Genomic DNA, 21,226 nt, shown 5'->3' with positions numbered 1-21,226 from the left:
AACATTCAGGGATGATCTCCTTTAGGAGGGACTGGGCTGTCCCTGCTCACCCTCTATTTAGCACGTGTTCCTGAGGGTCAGTCCCCTGGATACTGTGCACTTTCTACTCTCAGAATGCCAAAAGCTTGGGTTTCTCTAACTGGGAAATGGGTCATCACAGTACCTATTGCATTTTTCCATCTGAACTTTTGAAATTGTGTTTATACTTTGACCAAATCATCTTTTTTCTACCATTTATAAAGACACTATGTATAAAACCTACTCTACAGTAATCATTTGAATTCAAATGCACTTATCTTCCTAAATTAGTGCTTCTCAAACTGAATTCTGTATCCTTTTTTAAAATTAAAAAAAAATTTTTAATTTCTTTTTATTTACTTATTTAGCTTTGCCGGGTCTTAGTAAAGGCATGTGAGATCTTTGATCGTTGTTGTGGCATTCGCACTCTTAGTTGCAGAATGTGGGACTTACCTCCCTGACCAGGGATGGAACCCTGGCTCCCTGCATTAGAAGCATGGAATCTTATCCTCTGGACCATCAGGGAAGTCCCCTAAATTCTGTATTCTTAATCATTTTTTTTAAAAGAGATCTATGTGAAGAGTTGACTCATTGGAAAAGACCCTGATGTTGGGAGGGACTGGGGGCAGGAGGAGAAGGGGATGACAGAGGATGAGATGGCTGGATGGCATCACCGACTTGATGCACATGAGTTAGGGTAAACTCCAGGAGTTGGTGATGGACAGGGAGGCCTGGCGTGCTGCGATTCATGAGGTCACAAAGAGTCGGACACGACTGAGAGACTGAGCTGAACTGATGGTGGTACTCATTTCAGAAGTACTGTTTGTCAAATATTTGGGGTTCCCCTCCTCCTTCCCCAGCTCATTACAGGGGTGGGATAGGATTGCAGTGATTGGCCTGTGTGATTGATCCCTCTCCTCGAATCTGCCAAGGACTTGTAAGCATTTATTTGCTGAAGAAGGACCCTCAAGAGCTTCCCCTTTTCTGCACCGCTCCAGGCAGTGGCTGCTAGGACAGCCTGGATTAAAGAGTGAGAACCTTATGACAAGGTCACAACCCCGTATTCCTCAATGAAGAGTAGCCCTCGCTTACTGCAACTAGAGAAAGCCTGAGTATAGGAATAAAGACCCAGCATAACCAAAAATGGATAAATACATAATACAAAAGCTAAATGATGCCTCTGCTTGTTAACTGGTACTCAGAAAACTGGCTCAGTGTTGAGACCAATAAAGGTGGATCCCTACTTCACAGACAATGGGGGCTACAGGGCAGATGAACTCCAGTCTGAATGTGGCAGTTAAAGCTGTAAGCTAATAGGAGAAAGTCTGTGGCCTTTGGGTGCAGAAGGTTTCTTAAACAAAACCCAGAAAACAATCAATAAGCAAAAATATGCTGATCTGACCGTGTCAAAACATTTCAGGATTTAAGAATTTTTGCTCAATGGAAAAAAAAAAAAAAACAGGCAAAGTTAATGGGTGACTAAAACAGTGAGGGAAAGATACTTGCAATGTCTAAAACCAACAACAGGGTAAAACTGAAGACAGAAAGGTGAGCCTATAAATTGAAGGGGACAATCCAATCCATTAGGTCTAAAAATCCCAGAAAACTCAATGTACGTGGGCCAGGATATGGTGAGGCCGTACACACCTCAACACAAATAGCAAAGCACGAAGTGAGCTGAGCCTCACTGGTAGCCAGAGACGTGCAACCTAAAACACTCCTGGTTGCACTCCTCTTTGGAGGCTGGCCAAAGTGAGAAAATAGGAGAGTACCAGATGTGTGTGGGGGGGACACTCAGTGGGTACGCACAAAAAGCAAGCTGGCGTTACTGACTCCTGGGCAAACGTCCAGACAAAACTAGAATTCAAAAAGGTACATGCACCCCTATCTTAACTGCAGCACTATTCACAACAGCCAAGATCATGGAAACAATCTAAATGTCCGTCGACAGAGGAAAGGATAAAATAGATGTGGCACATATATGCAGTGGAATACTACTCAGCCATGAAACAGATCGAAAAAAATGCCATTTGCGGCAACGCGGACATGGGGATTGTGATACTGGGTGAAATAAGTCAGACAGAGAAAGACAAATAGATCATCACTTACATGCAGAGTCTTAAAGAAGTGATACACATGGACTTATTTACAAACAGAAACAGATCCACAGATTTAGAGACCTAACTGATGGTTGCCAGAGGGGGAAGCAGAAATATTTTCACTGCAATAAATAATAATCGACTTGAACTTTAGAGGCCGGTTGTTTTTAGACAACCAAGTGTACCATATAGTTTACAGAACTGTGGAAAGAAATACTTCATGTATTCACTCAGTTGTCATCAAACTCTGTTCCCCACTAATTTTAGATCAGCCTCTATAAACACAGCATGTTCACGGTTATGAATCACAGAGTGGATACTTGAATTGTCTTTAGTGAAATTTGTCCACGCCAGGCTTCAAAGGGAAGAATTTAAGCCTGGACACTTCACTAGGGAGCAACACACACAGCAAATACTTAATCTCTATTGTATTTGGTGGCATAGAAATAATCACGTTGAGCATTCATCCAATAAACCTTTTTCAGTCTCAAGATCTAAACTGTTAGTGGTGGGCTCTGATACATAAACAGGAAAGAAAACAAGGATTCGCCTTTGAGAGACGGTACGACAACTGTACATCAACAAAGTTGTTCAACCCTTGCAACCGCACAAGTGGAGCTTGTGCTTAATGTCAGTGAAAGAGCAGAATGTGGAAAAGTGGGTCTATTTTATTGAATCAAAAAAGTGAATGAATCTTGGAAGTTTTTTTTTTATCAAGAATATTGTTTATCAAGTTTCTGTGGAGTGAGGGCTTTCCTGAGAACTGCATACAGCTTGAACTCCGAGAGCTCAGGAAACGATTGTTCAACTGATAGAAACTAATGCTATTTCTGCTTCTTGATCAGTGACTCTCATCCTAATTGAGTATGAGAACTTCTGGTTAATGTCAAAGAATTTAATGGTTGCCCAAATGATAGGAAAGTGAAAAAGTGTTAGTTGCTCAGTCATGTCTGATTCTTTGAGACCCGATTGACTCTAGCCTGCCAGACTCCTCTGTCCATGGAATTCTCTAGGCAAGAATACTGGAGTAGGTTGCCATTTCCTTCTCAAGGGGATCTTCCTGACCCAGGGATCAAACCTGTGTCTCTTGCAAGAAGATTATTTACCATCTGAGCCACCAGGGAAGCAACAGTGGTTTTACTTCTGTTCACTGAGAATTCAACATAACACAGATTTACTATGAATTTAATAATGCCTTTCAATTCATTGGTCAGTATCCATCACAACAGCTTCTGATTTCATCTGAGACAATAGTATATGTTTATCCAAGATGTACTCTGCATATAAGTTAAATAAACAGGGTGACAATATACAGCCTTGACATACTCCTTTCCCAATTTGGAACCAGTCCATTGTTCCATGTCTGGTTCTAACTGCTGCTTCCTGACCTGCATACAGATTTCTCAGGAGGCAGGTAAGGGGGTCTGGTATTCCCATTTCTTGAATAATTTTCCACAGTTTCTTGTGATTCACACAGTCAAAGGCTTTAGCATAGTCAGTGAAGAAGCAGCAGAAGCAGATGTTTTATAACTTATGTGCAGAGTACATCACGTGAAATGTTGGACTGGATGAAGCACAAGCTGGAATCAAGATTGCCAGAAGAAATATCAATAACCTCAGATATGCAGATGACACCACCCTTATGGCAGAAAGCAAAGAGGAACTAAAGAGCCTCTTGATGAAAGTGAAAGAGGAGAGTGAAAAAACTGCCTTAAAAGTCAACATTCAAAAAACTAAGATCATTGCATCTGGTCCCATCACTTCATGGCAAATAGATGGGGAAACAATGGAAACAGCGAAGGACTTTATTTTCTTAGGCTCCAAAATCACTGCAGATGGTGACTGCATCCATGAAATAAAAGATACCTGCTCCTTAGAAGGAAAGCTATAACAAACCTAGACAGCATATTAAAAAGCAGAGACATTACTTTACCAACAAAGGTCCAACTAGTCAAAGCTATGGTTTTTTACTGTAGTCATGAATGGATGTAAGAGTTGGACCATAAAGAAAGCTGAGCACTGAGGAACTGATGCTTTCCATTGTAGTACTGGAGGAGACTCTTGAGAGTCCCTTGGACAGCAAGGAGATCCAACCAGTCAATCCTAAAGGAAATCCACCCTGAATATTCATTGGAAGGACTGATGCTGAAGCGGAAGCTCCACTATTTTGGCCACCTGATGAGAAGAGTTGACTCCTTAGAAAAGACCCTGATGCTGGGAAAGATTGAAGACAGGAGGAGAAGGGTATGACAGAGGATGAGATGGTTGGATGGCATCACCGACTCGATGGACATGAGTTTGAGCAAGCTCGGGAAGTTGGTGATGGACAGGGAAGCCTGGTGTGCTGCAGTCCATGAGGTCGCAAAGAGTCGGACATAACTGAGTGACTGAACTGAACTGAACTGATCCAAGATGTATTCATTCCTTCTACAGATAAGACTTGGTTGTAAAGGGTTTTTGGACTTTGGCAGTAACTTGATGGTCCACAAGAATCAGTGGCCCACTGGGCAGACTGCCACAGAATTCTTCCATTAGCTCTGGGCTGAGATCACATCTGCTGGGAGGCAGGAGTGTGTTAGCAAGACGGCTCCTCTCTAGTCACCCTCCATGCTCAGTCCCGTGCTGTTGTTCAGTCGTTAAGTCGTGTCCGACTCTTTGCAACCCCATGGACTGCAGCACACCAGGCTTCCCTGACCTTCACCATCCCCTGGAGTTTGCTCAAACTCATGTCCCTTGAGTCAGTGATGCCATCCAACCATCTCATCCTCTGTCATCCCCTTCTCCTCCTGCCTTCAATCTCTCCCAGCATCAGAGTCTTTTCGAGCATCAGAGTCTTTTCCAATGAGTCAGTTCTTTGCATCAGGCAGCCAAAGTATTGGAGCTTCAGCTTCAGCATCAGTCCTTCCAATGAATATTCAGTGTTGATTTCCTTTAGGATTGTCTGGTTTGATCTCCGTGCTGTCCAAGAGACTGTCAAGAGTCTTCTCCAGCACAGTTCGAAAACATCAATTTTTCCTTGCTCAGTCTTCTTTATGGTCCAAATGTCACATCCACACATGACTACTGAAAAAATCGTAGCTTTGACTAGACAGAACTTTGTTGGCAAAGTGACAACTCTGCTTTTTAATACACTGTCTAGAGTCATCATCGCTTTTCTTCCAACTAGCAAATATATTCCTAGGGATGGTAACAAAGATCTGCTCTTCTATCATAAAAGTTTCCTTGGTTCAGGTTATTTCCACCAACATTCCCTAAGTTCTTTTCCTGGGAAGGATATATGGACTTCTTCACTCTTTAAAGCTTCCTTTATTCAGTCACCTTAAAAAACATACATCCACTATTTGGAGAAGGAAGGCTTGCTCTCAATCAGGTCCTCTTTTTGTACATGAAATTATACTTCCTTCCCTCCAACAGCACCAGATTCAAAGAAAGATGAAGACAGCAGAGATCCATTTTGTTTGCTCTAAACCAAGAAATACAGCCCTCTCCAGATTGCACGGGCTTTGTCCCTTCTGTGTCTGTACCCACATGAAGAAGCGTTGCCATGCCAACACAGTCTGGATGTTCTTCATCCAGCCGCCTGTTTTTGTTGATGTTGTTGTCGTTCAGTCACTGAGTTGTATCCAACTCTTTGTGACCCCAAGGACTGCAGCACGCCAGGCTCCTCTGTCCTCCACTGTCTTCAGAGTGTGCTCAAACTCATGTTCTTTGAGTCAGTGATGCCATTCAACCATCTCAGTCCTTTGCCTTCAGTCTTGCCCAGCATCAGGGTCTTTTCCACTGAGTTGGCTCTTCCCATCAGGTGGCCAAAGTGACGGATATTAATTTTTATTTTCTCCAGGGAAGGGAAGATTTAGCCTTACAAACCTAGCACCTGATACCTTTTAATACTATCTACTGAAGGGGACCTCTAGGGATTGAAACAAACGGATCCCAGTGTGTTTTCTCCCTTAGGATTTAGCACAATATTCTCATGGCTATCTACATCAAAGGAGCATGTCTGTGCACACCAACAATCTGTGTGCGTCAACAATCAACTGAGCCCTGGAGAAGCTAAATGATTTCACTCAGACTGCATTGCTCTTCTTAGGATTAGTTCTTGAAGAAAGGCAGTTTTCCTGGTGGGCTGAAGAACTAGCGGGCTGTCATGGTAACAGCAGCTCTGGATTAAGAGTAACACCCAGAAATTCCTGCCAGGGAGTGGGCAAGCAGGGTCTGGAAGCTGTGCCCATCACGGCCTCCACAGCAGGGAACACTTTCACAAAGAGCTAGGATTTTCTCATTTATTCCCAGTAGGGAAGCACAGTAATTTGGATTGCAGAGATTCATTTTGCCAAAAACATAGGGGTGGGCCAAATGGCACAGGAACAAAACACTTGAAAAAGCTGCCATCTTCCTCTCTACACACAGACAGAATGTGAAGATTTCAAAGATGGTATTAGAAGACCATTCTCCTGGCAAGTGTTCAAAAAAGCAGGAACAGATGCACAGTCACTCTCTATTTGATCAGAGAGAGAAAGACTCAGAGTGAAAGTAATTGAATTAGGCATTTTCACAATTCTCACCAAAAAGAGCAAGCAACACGAACAGAATAAAAGAAGCCTGTGTGGCTTATTTATTTCATTTTGTATTTTAATGAATTTTGTTTGTGATGCCACCAGGGCCTGGGCTAGGCCAGGAAAAGGCAAATGCTTCTCTGTGTTACCACGGGCGTGCTGGGGCTGGAAATCAAGGACTATTGTTTCCAAGGGCAAGGATCAGCTTTTGAGAAAGAAAAAGGGAGGGGTCCCTGGTTCCCAGATTACATAACTAATAAATGAGGAGCTGAGGTGTCTCTGTCACAGCGTGAAGCTGGGAACTCTCCCTCCACAAAATCTGCATCATTTTGCCTGGAGAGTTTGCTGGAATTTCCGCTTTAGGGAGAGAGGATCAGGTGAACGGAAGCGCTTTGGTTCCGTATCTGGATCTAGAACGTTCCTCCAGGTGGAGAGACCAGTGGCTGGAGGGGGTCACTTGGGTCTCTGCCATGGCTGTCCCATGTGCGACCAGGTGTTCAGCCGCTGCCGTCTCTAGAAAGAGCAGGGGCCCAGGGATCAGGAGGGCGGGCTGGCGTCTGACTCCCAGACAATGGATGGTGAGTAAAGACACAAGCAGCGATCTTACTTTCAAAAGAGAGGAAACGGGGGCGGGGCCTCAGGGCAACAAGCTACAGTTCAAGCCCAGATGAAGAACTCGAGTAGAAACCAAGACTGAGGCGGCTGTGCACAGGGAACACGTGCAGAATCTGCACGTCAGCCAGACGTGCGTGTGCGTGTGCGTTTCTGAAGGAGCATCACCTCACGTCGGCCCTTCAAATCAAGGCTGCAAAAGCTAGTTTTTAAAAAGGAAACTAGGGATCAAGGAAGAAAGAGAAAGCCCGCAGGCACCTGGCAGAAGGGGGGTGCCCTACAGCTTGTATCTCACACCGGGAAATCCTCAGTCCCATTCTCTAGACAGGCCAGGCATCCTGTGTCTTCTCGTAGGCATCAGGGTCCATGGTGGGCTGGGAGAGACGGTGAAGCCAGAAACTGACGACCTTTGGCATCCACCTCTGGGCACACTTGGAAAGGTGAAGACTAGCCTGGTAACAGGGTGACCAACTTACCCCGTTTGCTTGAGACTGTCTCTGAGTTTAGCTTTGAAACTTCAGTTTTCTACAGATCTCCCAGTCCTGGACACTCAAGGACAATTGAGCATCCTACTGGTCACCATTAGTTGACCATGAGTCCATTAGTTGTCCTGGCTCTTGCAGATCCCATTACTTGTTATAAAGCCGTCCTCAGGTGCTGGGACTGACTGATACCACTGGATGTACATATATATTGGCGTATATTTGTATTTTTATCCGGGTATATTCCCAGGTGGCACAGTGGCAAAGAATCTGCCTGCTAATGCAGGAGATGCGAGAGATGCGGGCTCGATCCTGAATCGAGAAGGTCCCCAGGAGAGGGAAATGGCGGCCCACTCCAGTATTCTTGCCTGGGAAATCCCATGGACAGAGGAGCCTGGCGGGCTACAGTGTATGGGGCTGCACACAGTCGGATGTGACTGAGCACACACACACGTGTTCATGTGTATATGACACTGATGCTGAGTGCTTCTCTCAGTTCTGATGCTCACTATACTCTCAAGCCTGCAGAGCAAGAAGCCTGCAGCCTGGTTATTTCACGAGGGTCTCCGGCAGGTGAGTGTCAGGGAGGGGAGAGAAGGCCTGTCTCCTAGGGTTCCTCACACAAACACTGCTCTTCAGGAAGGTGCCCTGAAAATCTGCCTTGCATGCTCCAGGGCTGAAATCTCATTCATCCAGGGATATGTGACCTGGATTCCTCATTCAATTAAAGCCATGTGATACTCTGGAACACTCTCCCTAGAGATCTGTACCAATCAATGAGAGTCCTCAGACCTGGAAGATTTTCAGGTCCAGTTTCCTTTAGTGGAGGAAATTTACTGTTTCATCACTCAACTTGGGAAAGGAACTCACTCTGGAGTCAACAGTTCTTCAGTGCTGCTTTTATGGCTTTTTAAGAATTGCAACAAACATTTTCCCCACGTTATGCAATATCTTCTTATTTTCAAAACATTAAAGACGTGGGAATGAATTAGGACAATCCATGAAAATATACACCATTTATAGAACTCAGGCTATTTTCAAAGATATGTTTAAGTAGGGGCATGGTTAAATTAATTCTCAGCATCAAAGGTGCATTTTATCTTTGGTATATGAAGTGTTTTGACATTTTTTATGCATTCAAGAATATTCTAAATTAAAGCTAACATGGTAATATCATATTTCAGTAATCATTTTTTTCTTTTAAACTATGGAGGTATAACACATTTACAGGAGACTTAGAAAATACTGAAGAAGGTTTCAGAACAGTTACCTATAGTTCCACTATGTATGACTACAGTAATCATTTTAACGTGTCATGTTAAGGACGATGGCTTTGCCGGTAGAATGGAATCATTTATTCTGTACGGAGTCCAACAGCTTACATGGGCTTCATGACAGCTGGAATCATGGTGTGGTTCCTCTTTTGGAAAAACCAAAATTACGTTCATTAAAAACCCCCTTTAGAAAGGAAATGTTAGAAACAGACATTCCCAAAGCTGGAAAGCCCCTCTCTGCAGCAATATTGATGTTTCTGTGATGGTTCATTAACATGTAGGCAATATGGCAGCTATTAAGTGTCGGAAGTCTCTCGTAATCAAGGTAATTGAAAAACTAGCCTGATCCTTTCTAATGAGGTTTTATTTTATTTTTTCTGAGCTGCATGAGCTGTTCCTATATTTTGAGATGAATCCCTTGTCAGTTCCTTCATTTGCAAATATTTTCTCACATTCTGAGGGTATCATTTTTCTTGTTTATAATTTCCATAAAGTTTAATTTGGTGATACTTGTTTTTTGTTTTTACTTTCTAATGAAAGTAGTGAAAGTGAAGTTGCTCAGTCGTGTCTGACTCTTTGTGACACCATGGACTGTAGCCTCTCAGGCTTCTCCATCCATGGGATTTTCTAGGCAAGAGTATGGGAGTGAGTTGCCATTTCCTTCTCCAGCGGATCTTCCTGATACAGGGATCAAACCCGGGTCTCCTGCATTGCAGCAGACGCTTTACCCTCTGAGCCACCAGGGAAGCAATGAAAGTAGGAAGTTGGTCAAAAAAAATCTTGATGTTGTTTATGTCAGAAACTGTTCTACCTATGTTTTCCTCTTAACAGTTTTATAACACCTAACCTTACGTTTAGGCCTTTAATCCATTTCTAGTTTACTTTTGTGTGTGGTGTTAGGGAGTTCATTCTTTTACATGTATCTGTCTAGTTTTTTTAATACCACTTATTTAAGAGATTGTCTTTTCTCCATAGAATGTTCCTACCTCCTCTGCCCTAAATCCAGTGACCACAAGTGCATAGGTTTATCTCTGGGCTTTCAATCCTGTTTCATTTATATTTTTTCTGTGATAATGCCATTATGGTCTTGATTGCTGTTGCTTTGTAGTATAGTCTGAAGTCAGAAAGCCTCATTTCTCTAGCTCCAGTTTTCTTAAGGTTGCTTTGGAAACACAAAAGATCTAATAAGGTTTTAATAAATTCCATTTTGGAAATATATCAAAGTGGGATTATTTACACCGACGACGGTCTCTTTGGGGCCAGAAAGCTCAAGTATCAGTTCTTAATGTTACCCAAACATGTCACCATGGGAACTGCCCATGAGTGTGTTTCTGCATGAATGAGCGTTAGTGTAACATCTGATACTTACATTTCACCAAGCTGTGATTAGCTGTGAGCAGTGAACTACATCGGCACGTCATAAAAATAAGGACATTACAATCAAGCCTTACAGGTTTTTGAGTCAACAGAGGCATGACAATATTGCCAACAAATGCGGACATATTTAGTTTGGTAGTATTAGCTCTTTGTTAACTAGAGTTGTAACCTACTATTTTCCATGAGCATAGCCCACTAAGAAATAAGAGGAGGAGGAGGGGGAGGAGAGGGATCTTTAGGAAAAAGATATATATTTTTTAATCCTTAAAAAAATAAAAAGAAACCAAAACTGCTGCCAGAGTTTCTACTGATGTTGTTGTATAATCCAGGTCAGTAGGTGACAATGGCTATTTCATCAGGGTATCCGTTGACTATTGATAGATGATGCTGTGCAACAAGCATCGTGATATAAAACAATAAGCATTCATTGAGCTCACCCATCTGTGGGCTGCCTGGGAGATTGCTGATCCCAGTTTCGGGAGATTCACTATAGCAGCTTTCCTCCAAATGTCCCTTGGTCTTCTGCATGCTCAGAAGGAGAGCCTGGAATATTCTTCTCACAGTGATGGCTGAAGCCAAGAGATAAAGCCCAAGCACGCAAGCACGCTTCCTGACTCTACTGCATCACATCTGGTCACCTATCATTGACCAAAGCAACCTGAATGACCAAGCCCCAAAATCGAAGGGCAGGCTGTCCACCCCACCCATCTGAGACCAAAGCAGGTTACACTGCTGTGACCACCACCAGTGGAGCCAGGAAGTACTTTCATTCACCAGAAACAAGGGGGAAGATGCTACTATGTCAAACAGCAATCTAATCGACTACAATCCAGTGTCATCTAGAGAGCCAAAAATGTGTTGGATCACCAAACTCCACGCTGGCAGTTGAATCAGTACTGTTACAATCAGCTACATTAGTTAGCTTCGACGGCAGAAACAAACACCGTCAAATCTCTGTAGCATACGGAGTCATACTTAGCTGACAACAGTTTTTACTGAGGAAACAATGAATTCTTGGCCACATTCTGTATCTCGGCCCTAGGTCAGCTGTTCCACCTTGTAGCTCTTCTCATTCTGGACCCATGCTGAAGGAACAGCTCCAGGTTGGGATGTGCTGGTCTTGCAGCAGATGGAAAGAGCAAGAGAGAGGTCAGAAACTCACAACGCCTTTACAGCGTCTGCTCTGACCAAGTGCCATTGATGGAACAGGCTGGGGTTGGGAGGTGGCTGAAGCTCTTGTGATGATAGGAAGGTACGGCTGCTAGCTTTGCATCCCAGGAGATTCTTTCTAATTCATTCTAGCTTCACTGCAACCTAGAATGTCCACCCCTAGGATGAGGTGGGAATTGGACAGGTCTTGGAGGATAGGGTCATTTACACGGTAATAACTTCTTCCAAAAGTCAGGATTTACCAAAGAAGAGAGGTTCTGTGAAAAGTGGGCATGGGTACCTTGATGGTATTATACCCATGGAGCAGGGATACCAGTTAAAGCAATGAAATGTTTCTGAAGGCGTGAAGTGATTATGGGAACATAAGGTTTCAAGGTGACCCTAACATTGACATGGACAACAATCATCTGAGTCACCAAAATGTGAGTACCTGATAGCATTCTCCCCCACTCAGAAAATATAATGGGATCCTGCTTTGATGCTGGTGTTGGAGTTCAAATCAAATGTCTGCACTGTTATCCAGTATTTTTCAGTAATGAAAGAGACATTTTGCATATTATCATGCTTTGTGGAAACATTAAGACCTCTTGGGGGGAAAAATTACTATGGTTTGGCCTATAATTTGACTGAATTCAACTACAGTAAGGTATTTTTAAACTGAAATGTTGTCATATGTGAAACGAATCGCCAGTTCAGGGTCGATGCATGTTACAGGATGCTCGGGGCTGGTGTGTGGGGATGACCCAGAGGGAGGATAAAGGGAGGAGGGAGGTGGGAGGGGGGCTCAGGAAGGGGAACTCATGTACACCCGGGGCGGATTCATGTCAATGTATGGCAAAACCAACCAATATAATATTGTAAAATAATTAGCCTCAATAAAATAAATGAATAAATAAAGACAAGGAAGAAAATACAAAATAATAAAATAAAATTTAAAAAAAAACTGAAATGTAAAATTCTGTTTCTTTTTAAAGATAATACTTTGCCTTTTGGCTTATGTTGTAAAATTTTTAAAAGTTGGAGATGGACAGGATCAGTTTGAAGACATTTGTTTAAAAAATTGAAGCCCCCTTTGACAAGCAGGTGATTACAAGCACAAGACTGGAGCTTACAAGACAAGCTTGGAAAATCTCATGATGACCACGAGCAAGGAAGCGTTCAGAAACTACTAAAAGTGTGGCAGACAGACTCAGGAACCAAGGAAGATGAACCTTATCTGTCCAAAGACAGGGACGATTTGAGCATCAATAAGGACAATAACAAAAACAAAAGACCGAAACATACACAGTATGTATAAATCCAGGAGGTCATAAGCAGGCTTAAAAAAGCCCTTAATCCACAACGCGTTGATTGCTTTTTGAGAATGTAGGCAACCAGTTCAGCAATGTGAAAAGAACAAGGGACTTCCCTGGTGGTCCAGTGGTTAAGAATCTGCCTTCCAAGGCAGTGGACTTGGGTTCAGTCTCTGGTTTGGAAACTAAGATCTCAACCCTAGCATTCTCCACCCCCAAAGCAGCTAGAAAAACAAAAGTGAACCTACAGATTAAAAAGATCAAAGAGGCTTGTCAACCAAAATGATCAGTAATTAGGATCCTAAGCCTACATTGGTAGCCAGGATGCTGGAGTAAGTTCCCCAGAGAAACTGAAGTTTAATTCAAATCTGACTTTTAAATGGAAATCATCTAACTGCAAAAACTAGAGTTCCAGTGTCTTGGAAGTCACCAAACCCACAGTTCATGATCTTTCACAATCAAAACCATGTAGTTCACTTAAGTATCTCCCTGCTGAAATGATTGCTACCCTGCTCATGAACTCAAAGCAAGTCAGTGGGCATTGGGCTGGACACTCAGGACATGGAACAGCAGCTGTTCTTGTGAACCATCCCTGGGCCTCTCAGAAAGACTCATGATAAGATGTGACGTGACTGGTTAATGCGGCATCCTTTCATAAGCCATCAGGACATACTATTTTTCTACACTCTTAAAACCTTGATTTAGACCTTACACTCTGGGACGACATGTGCAATGCCTTCGTTGTACTCATTGCATGAGTGGTAAAAATACTCATTTGGCCACTAAAACTGAGTACAAAGTATCACGGATTTGATCCAGCTATGGAGCCCGACAGCTTGCTTGACCACTACAAATTGAGAGGCAGGGGGATGGCTTTTCCCCTAACAGCACAGCTCAAATGTGCTCAAACAGTGACAAGGATTGACTAGTCTTCATGGTCAACAGACATGTTTTCTCTTTACCATTTATTTCATGATCTGTAAACCTCAAAGTGAGTGTCCCAGGTGGCTCAGTGGTATAGAACCCACCTGCCCATGCAGGAGATACAAAGTGGATCCCTGGGTCAGGAAGATCCCCTGGAGAAGGAAATGGCAACCACTCCAGTATTATTGCTTGGAAAATCCCACGGACAGAGGAGCCTGGCGGGTTACAGTCCATAATGTCTCAAAGAGTCTGACACGACTGAGCAGCTAAACAACAAACCTCAAGGTATTGGGTTGGCCAAGAAGTTCACTGGGGTTTATCTGTAAGGTGCACCTTTTGGCCAACCCAGTTCAACATGAATCTGCTTCCAACAGTGACAACTGGTCCGCTGAAATCTTTGTAAACACAGAGTCCACTGCTTGCCACTTAACGTAAGAGTGAAAGAAGGCAGAAATCCAAATACACCTGACCAGGCTCTAGGGAGCTACGAAGCTAGGGAGTGGACAATAAAACCCACAAAACCCATTTTAATCAGAACTGTTCTAACTAAACAAACTGAATGCTACAAAAGAAAACGTTAGCAATATTAATATTGAAAATTCTTCTTAAATAGTCTCTTACAGTAACCCTTCTGCTGCGCTGCATCCACTTAGTCTGTGCAGCTAAAGCAAAATCATGCAGGCACTGCTTCAAATGTATGTGTATATATATCTCTCAACAGCATATTGAGAATCTTCCAACGATGAGCTTTTCATACATCGCCTCTCTTTTCTCTCAGTGCCGTGATACAGAGGCATCCAAAACACCTTTGCTGGAGGAAGGAGTGATGGAAGGATGGAAAGAGAGGGGGAGCACAGACTGTCTAGCATGTATAAGTCTAAAGGCTGAGACATTACATCCTTGTCCAATCTCTGCTTGACATAGATAATATTTGCAAGACTAAATTTAAAAACAAAACTTGAGACTAAACTGAATGTTAAGAAAAGATTTATAGTTTGTGCAATTAAGGTGAATGAAGGGTTAATTACTATGAGATCTAGTAATTTGGTACAACTATTAAAATATGGACTAAATGACCAACTCACTTCAGCTATAACACTATTACTACTCTGCAATTACTTCTATGATTCTTCCCAAGGTTTTTTTTTTTAAGTCAAACTATCAATGATTAGTCAGATGTTTGATAATATGTGCATGAGAAATTAATTCATGCACTTAACAATACTTGTTACCAGTAATATGTAAAATTACCTCTGAGTAATTTGGTGACAGGTATTTCCCATTGCATTTGGCAATGCTCCTCAGAATTTTTAAGGCTTTATCTCCTTTCTTCCGGGTAATCAGCCAGCGGGGAGATTCAGGAACAACCCTAATGAGAAGAAGTCTTTTTTGAGTTATGCTTGTGAATTTCAAAAGTTTATGACTTTCATTCAAAATGGATCTTACAATTAGTTACATATTTAGAAGATTCTGAGAGCCTAGAATTAGCTCTCTGAAATGTAGATTACCTTTGCAAGCTTATAGTGGAAGGGAAAAAATGCTCACTTGACAACTGAATCATTGCTCATGACAAAATAAATCAATATTACATTGCTCTTGCAAGAAGGCTATATTAGAATACACATCCTCAATTACATAGAAGAAAAGACATAGGATTTAATGAGCATTTAGGAAAAGGTTAAGAACCTAATATATGTAAACTGATTTGCTCATATATTAAAATTAAATTAGAGGAATAATTAAAATATGTTCACTCTAATAAGAATCAAATGCCTACACCTATAATTTTCTGATAATTTAATTTTCTGAGGCTCTTAACATTTTCTCATTCCCCTGAGCATTCCTGAGTAACATTAATTTGCTTAGTAAAATATACAGAGAAACAATCTTGTTCATTGCATTTAAATTGCATGTTGAAATACTGGCAGGTACAGTCTGTTGCCTTGGAGCTTTCATAAAAACGTTACAAAATAATAAAACATAATCAACACTCTATTTTAAATGTGTCTCAGAATTTTATAATTTAATAATAAGAATTAGTCAAAAATCAATAAGTAACCTCTGAAAATTCTCCAGAAATTCTCAAAGCCCATAGCCATTTCTGGAGATGTCAGACATCTCTGTAATCGCCTTCATGTCCATGTTTGTTTAGAAGCATACATTCTAAGTGTCTGTTGAGTAAGAATAAATTTGATAATGACCAAAATCAAATTACCAGTAATAAAGGAGGAAGAGAAAGTTGGGCAGTGTGATGGCTAGCTGGATCCCTTGCCAATTGGGGATAAAGTAGGCAATTCCAGGAAGAATTATGATTCCAAGGGTGAAGAACATTTGAATCACTATTCCCACAATCCTTCTTTGCTTTGAACCCACTATTTCAGTCACTGAAGGAAAATAAACACAGAGGTTAGGGAAGCTCAATATCAGTTCTAAAACAGACAAAGACATTACGCCTGCTACATCCATCCACTAGGATACTGTACTGCGTTTACTGTGCTCCCAAGCCCTCTGGTCAAACCCAGTGCATGCTCAATCACTCAGTCGTGTCTGACTCTTCTGCACTCCCATGGACAGTAGCCCACCAGGCTCCTCAGTGCATGGGATTTCCCAGGCAAGAATACTGAAGTGGGTTGCCACATCCTTCTCCAGGGGATTTTCCCGATCCAAGGATCAAAGCCGCATCTCCTGCAGCTCCTGCTTTGCATGTGGAATCTATTGGTTTCCATCTGCCCCTAATTCCATTCTGATCATCCTGGGGTATGATCCCTTACTGCTGTCTTAAGAGCACAACTAGGAAAACTCACCGAGACTGAGGTATCCTTAAAAACGCTTCATAGAAGTTATCCCGCCTACGCCAGACGTCAACCATTAGGGCCCCCAGCTCTCTCTCTTCTTCCCCACCCACTTAAAAATGATCTGAAAGATCCCCAAAGTGGGCGCCCCAAAAAGGGATCGTCCGGCAGTAACAGAAGATAGTGGGAGCCCACAGGTCTGATAATCCAAGAAAAGGCTTCGCGTTTCCCTGGTCACAAATCCACCATGACTCTGAGGATGCCCATCCCAGACACGACTGGCAATAGAACAGTCAGGACCTTCTCCAGTAACAGGAGCAAGGAGCAAAGAGAAGCTTTTCTTCCCTTCACAATCAGAAGTCCATCTTCCTGGGTACAGAGGATAGCAAAGGGTTACAAATGAAGCTCTCATGTTCAGGTCATATCTCCTGTGTGGTAAAAAGTGCTCCACTTGTGTGGAAGGAATAGAATAAAAGGAATAATATTTGAGAGCACAGCAAAGTTAGCCCACACGGTGTCATAGAAATACATGGAAAATGCTTTTAAAATGTTTCAAGGAACTACCGAAATTTTTACAAAAAGTCATCTCTGAGAAAGCAAAGCAAGGGCTTCCCTGGTGGTCCAGTGGTGAAGACTCTGCCTGCCAGTACAGGGGACACCGGTTCGATCCCCGATCTGGAAGGATCCCCCACGCCATGGAGCAACCAAGTCCAGATGCCACAACTTGGGAGCCTGCGCCCTGCAACCCACGAGCTATCACTACCGAGCCCATGTGCTGCAGCTCCTGAAGCCCAAGCTCCCTGGAGCCCATGCTCTGCAACAAGAGAAGCGCTGTGACCAGAAGCTGTGCACCGCAGCTCAAGAGTGGCCCGTGCACAGCGCCGCAGACCTAATGCAGCCAAAAGTAAGCGAGAGGAGAAAGAGAGCAAAGCAAGGAAGCATGTGGCAGCAGCACGGCCAGAAAGTGCCACAAAGTGGTTCACCCCAGTTTTTTGCGATATTCCGTATTTGCTTTTCAAATATGCGCATAATATACACCAGACACAGTGGTGGGAATTTTAATTTCTAAAGACTCAGCGGCTTGCCCCTCACCCTCCTATGTTGCAGGAGTAACCACAGAAGTAGGAGCGAAGCGTCACCAGACTTGCCGGAGGAAGGCTGAGCAGCGGCACTTCTCACCCCCACACCCTGATCCGCAAGCAGACCAGGAGAGGAAGCTGGGTCTTACCGATCACGTAGCAGGTCATCCATGTCCCCTTTCCAAACACGCCTTGTAGGAAGCGGAAGATCACAAACACGGGGAAATTGGGAGCAAACGCCACCACGACACCAGTGACGCCAACACCGAAACAGGATAGCAAGTAAATGACTATTCGGCCGTACCTTTTTGAGAATCAGAGAGGAAGAGACTACCTTAAACGCTTTTTTCAACATGATGAGAAGACTATCATGGTAAGTGTTGTTAAAAGAACTTCAAGTGCAGAACTTTTGACCCCTAGAAGTTCCTGATCACCACGTCAAGGATTATGGAAAGTGGTACGTTTTGTTTTATAGCAAAACCAGGGCAAATAAGAACATATGCCTCTGAAATGACACTATGAAATTTAAAGCACAGAGTGCATCCTTTGGGACGGCAGCTTCCAAAGAGATAAGCCACTCCATCTCTCCAGGGCCTCATCCACAACGTTTTCTCGCAAACCATCTCCCTGGTGGCAGCTTGGACACTTCCTAGCATTTCTGTGGGTGGAGTCAGAAGGAGAGAAACACAGGAAGAAGCGGAAATGCTCATGACAGCCAAGAGGCCTGGCCTTCAATCTTGGCTCAGCCATAAACCAGTCATGCAACTTGGGGTGAATTTCCATAGACATTTCCATCAAATTCACACCGTTTCTTGCTTCACAGTGGAGATATAAGTGGTCACGGTTTACCTAGGGTTTAAAATTCACTCTCTGCCTTTCCTACTGTCCTCCCACAGATATGTTGTTGTTTAGTTGCTAAGCTGTGTCTGAGTCTTTCATGACCCTGTGGATGGTAGCCCGCCAGGCTCCTCCGTCCATGGGATTTCCCAGGCAAAAATACTGCAGGTCAGAAAGGGAGGCAGGGAAAAGGAAGATAGAGTCCTGCGTGTTGAACATCCAGGTATCTGCCATTAGTGTGTGCGTTGGCTTTTCATTTAAGCTGCATCATTTTCAAACCTTGGATTAGAAATGCCCTGGATATATAATAATATTTCCATAAATAGAAGAGGTACCATTGATGGGCCAGGAATTTGGATGTGTGCTTGCTCAGTCACCAAGTCATGTCTGACTCTTTGAAACTCCATGGACTGTAGCCCGCCAGGCTCCTCTGTCCATGGGATTTCCCAGGCAAGAATACTGGAGTGGGTTGACTCTTCCAGGGGATCTTCTTGAACAGGGATCAGACCTGCATCTCATGCATTGGCAGGCAGATTCTCGATCACTGAGCCACCTGGGAAGCCCCTTACAGATAGGTGACCTACTCCATTGTTTCTTGTCCCGTCCTTCAAGAATATGAAATTGAAGGAGTTGAAAGGCGGCCAGCCCTTAGGCGGGGCAAAGGAATGTGCATGACTCTGTCTTCCTCCCCAGAGCACCAGGTCATCTCTGAGGTCAGGTGCCCAGCGCCTCCTGGAATGCAAGTAGGAAAAGCCCATCCCCCCAGCGGATGATTTACTGTAGCCTGGAGATGCCTTTATTGACTGTAAAAGAGAAGTATGCAGAGGAAAAACCCAATGTTTAAACCAGAAAGAAAAACAGCAAAATGAAAGAAACACATATTGAAATCTTATAATGCAAACCCAAATGGCAGCCAGCTGGAGAGAGTGATGGGGGATGGGAGAGGATTAAGGAAGGAGAGATGAATCGAAAAGGCTGGAAGCAGAAAGAAGGAAAGACACAGGTAAGAAGGGGGAAACAGCACCAGGCCCAGAGGATTAGGGAGACATCTCATGTCGAGGAGGGCTGGGGGACAGCTCGAGAAAAAGAAGAGGAAGGAGCAGAAACCAAAGGTTCTTTCCATTTTTGAAGTCCTGGTCTGGTCAAACAACGACCATTAATTGCCTACAGGATTTGGGGCGTTTTGTTGGAATTTGCTAATTAATTGCTGTCAGCAACTCTGTAAGAGATCCTCCCAGTCCTGACCATGGCAAATATGGTCACAAGGAACACCGGGGCTGGGCTGGAGTGACCATTTTGGCTTCTTTCTATCCCTTTCTCCTTCTGATTCCACCTACAGACATGCTAGCAAGTGTCCGACAGTAAGCCAGATGAGGTCAAGGGTCAGAGGTTTCTTGTCCCTGTCCTAAGCAGGACAGGGAATTATTAAGTCACCATAGGTATTGTCATAGCTAGAATTGAGATAAATGAGTAGTTACACAGGAATACAATAGCCAACATCAATAATGTCTGAAACAGGAATATCTGAACAGAGAGAATGACTGTCTTGAATAAACACGGTCACTGTGTCTGCTACTAACTGGCTTATACTGTTGGATGTTCAATAAGAGATAAAATTCTTTTCATGATATTTGGAAAACTTGTTTTGCAAAGTTTTCAATTGGTAGAATGAAATACAAATTTTTTTTTTTAAATTGAATGAAACAAATTTGTAAGGGGCTGACTATATGACTAAATCAGTCCAACCACAACTAGGGAGTTACTGAAGCACATGGAATCATCTCCAGAGCGTCCAGCCAAGCCAGCCCTCGGCCCACACACAAAGTCACTGCCTTGCTGGTCTATGTTGGTCTGTGTGTTCAGACCCAAGTGGAGCAGCCCCAGTGGGTAGTACAGTTCAAGGGGTAAGGATGTGCAGTTTAAGAAGAAGGAAAGAATTAGTCCAACCAAACAGGGGTCAGTGTCATGAGTGGAGGCATGAAGATTCTTTTCCAAATGTAGAAAGCATAGCTTCCTAATAGTTAACACAAAACATCTCCCTCTGCACAGGTATGCATCATCTTCTAGACGGCAAGTGGCTGTCTTACCCATGCCTACCTGTCTGCTGCATAGCCCAAGGTGAACGCCCCGGCCAGGAAGCCCAGGTTCAGGATGGCTTGTGTGAGATCCAGCATCCAAGCGTTGACACACACGAGGTCAAACTGGAAAGACAAAGGAAACCCATGAGAGACCCGTGGCAATGCTCCTTCTCAAGACAGCTGACCTTTTGTATCCTTAAACATTTTTGCTCGCACTCTCCTTAAGTAAAAGCTCTTAAGTGTATCACATAGGTGCTTTTAAGTGATGTGTGTCTTCTTTATCAGTTTCACTATCTGCCGTCGATGTCATTTTCACTACACTATAAATGCTGACATTTTAAAATCATTCTCCCAACTGTACCCAGTAGAGAACTGTAGCCATGTGACACCTACCATCATCCAGCGAAAGCAAGTTCTGCAATAGTCTAAAATTTGACCCCAATCTTTTTCCTCTTTGAATTCTTAGTTTCATTCAAACATGGACATATCTTAATATTTTATGTAGAAAATATTGTGTTATGTATATAAATTGACATTTAATTCACTTTTTTCCTGAGATGATGTATCTAAATATTAGAATCCTTTCTGATTGGGTTATATTCTAGTTACTTTTAGAATGATATAAACATGTAAGAT

General features: G+C 43.1%; 1 protein-coding gene across 1 annotated transcript in view; it reads right to left on the bottom strand.

The window, feature by feature from the left end:
* Positions 1–21,226, bottom strand: part of SLC22A3 (solute carrier family 22 member 3) — a 100,498-nt gene that overhangs the window by 38,428 nt on the left and 40,844 nt on the right. Inside the window, exons 2-5 of the mRNA XM_055433399.2 lie at positions 20,610–20,713; positions 17,825–17,979; positions 16,020–16,188; positions 15,056–15,173 (exon numbers count right to left, since the gene is read on the bottom strand). Coding sequence (XP_055289374.1) covers positions 15,056–15,173; positions 16,020–16,188; positions 17,825–17,979; positions 20,610–20,713 — 546 coding nt within the window. The remainder of the gene's footprint in view (positions 1–15,055; positions 15,174–16,019; positions 16,189–17,824; positions 17,980–20,609; positions 20,714–21,226) is intronic.

This window comes from Moschus berezovskii, chromosome 10 (assembly GCF_049115385.1).
Source record: "Moschus berezovskii isolate FMDL1 chromosome 10, NW_MosBer_1.0, whole genome shotgun sequence".
Taxonomy (NCBI): Eukaryota; Metazoa; Chordata; class Mammalia; order Artiodactyla; family Moschidae; genus Moschus; species Moschus berezovskii.
This window is presented reverse-complemented; position numbering and strand designations above follow the sequence as displayed.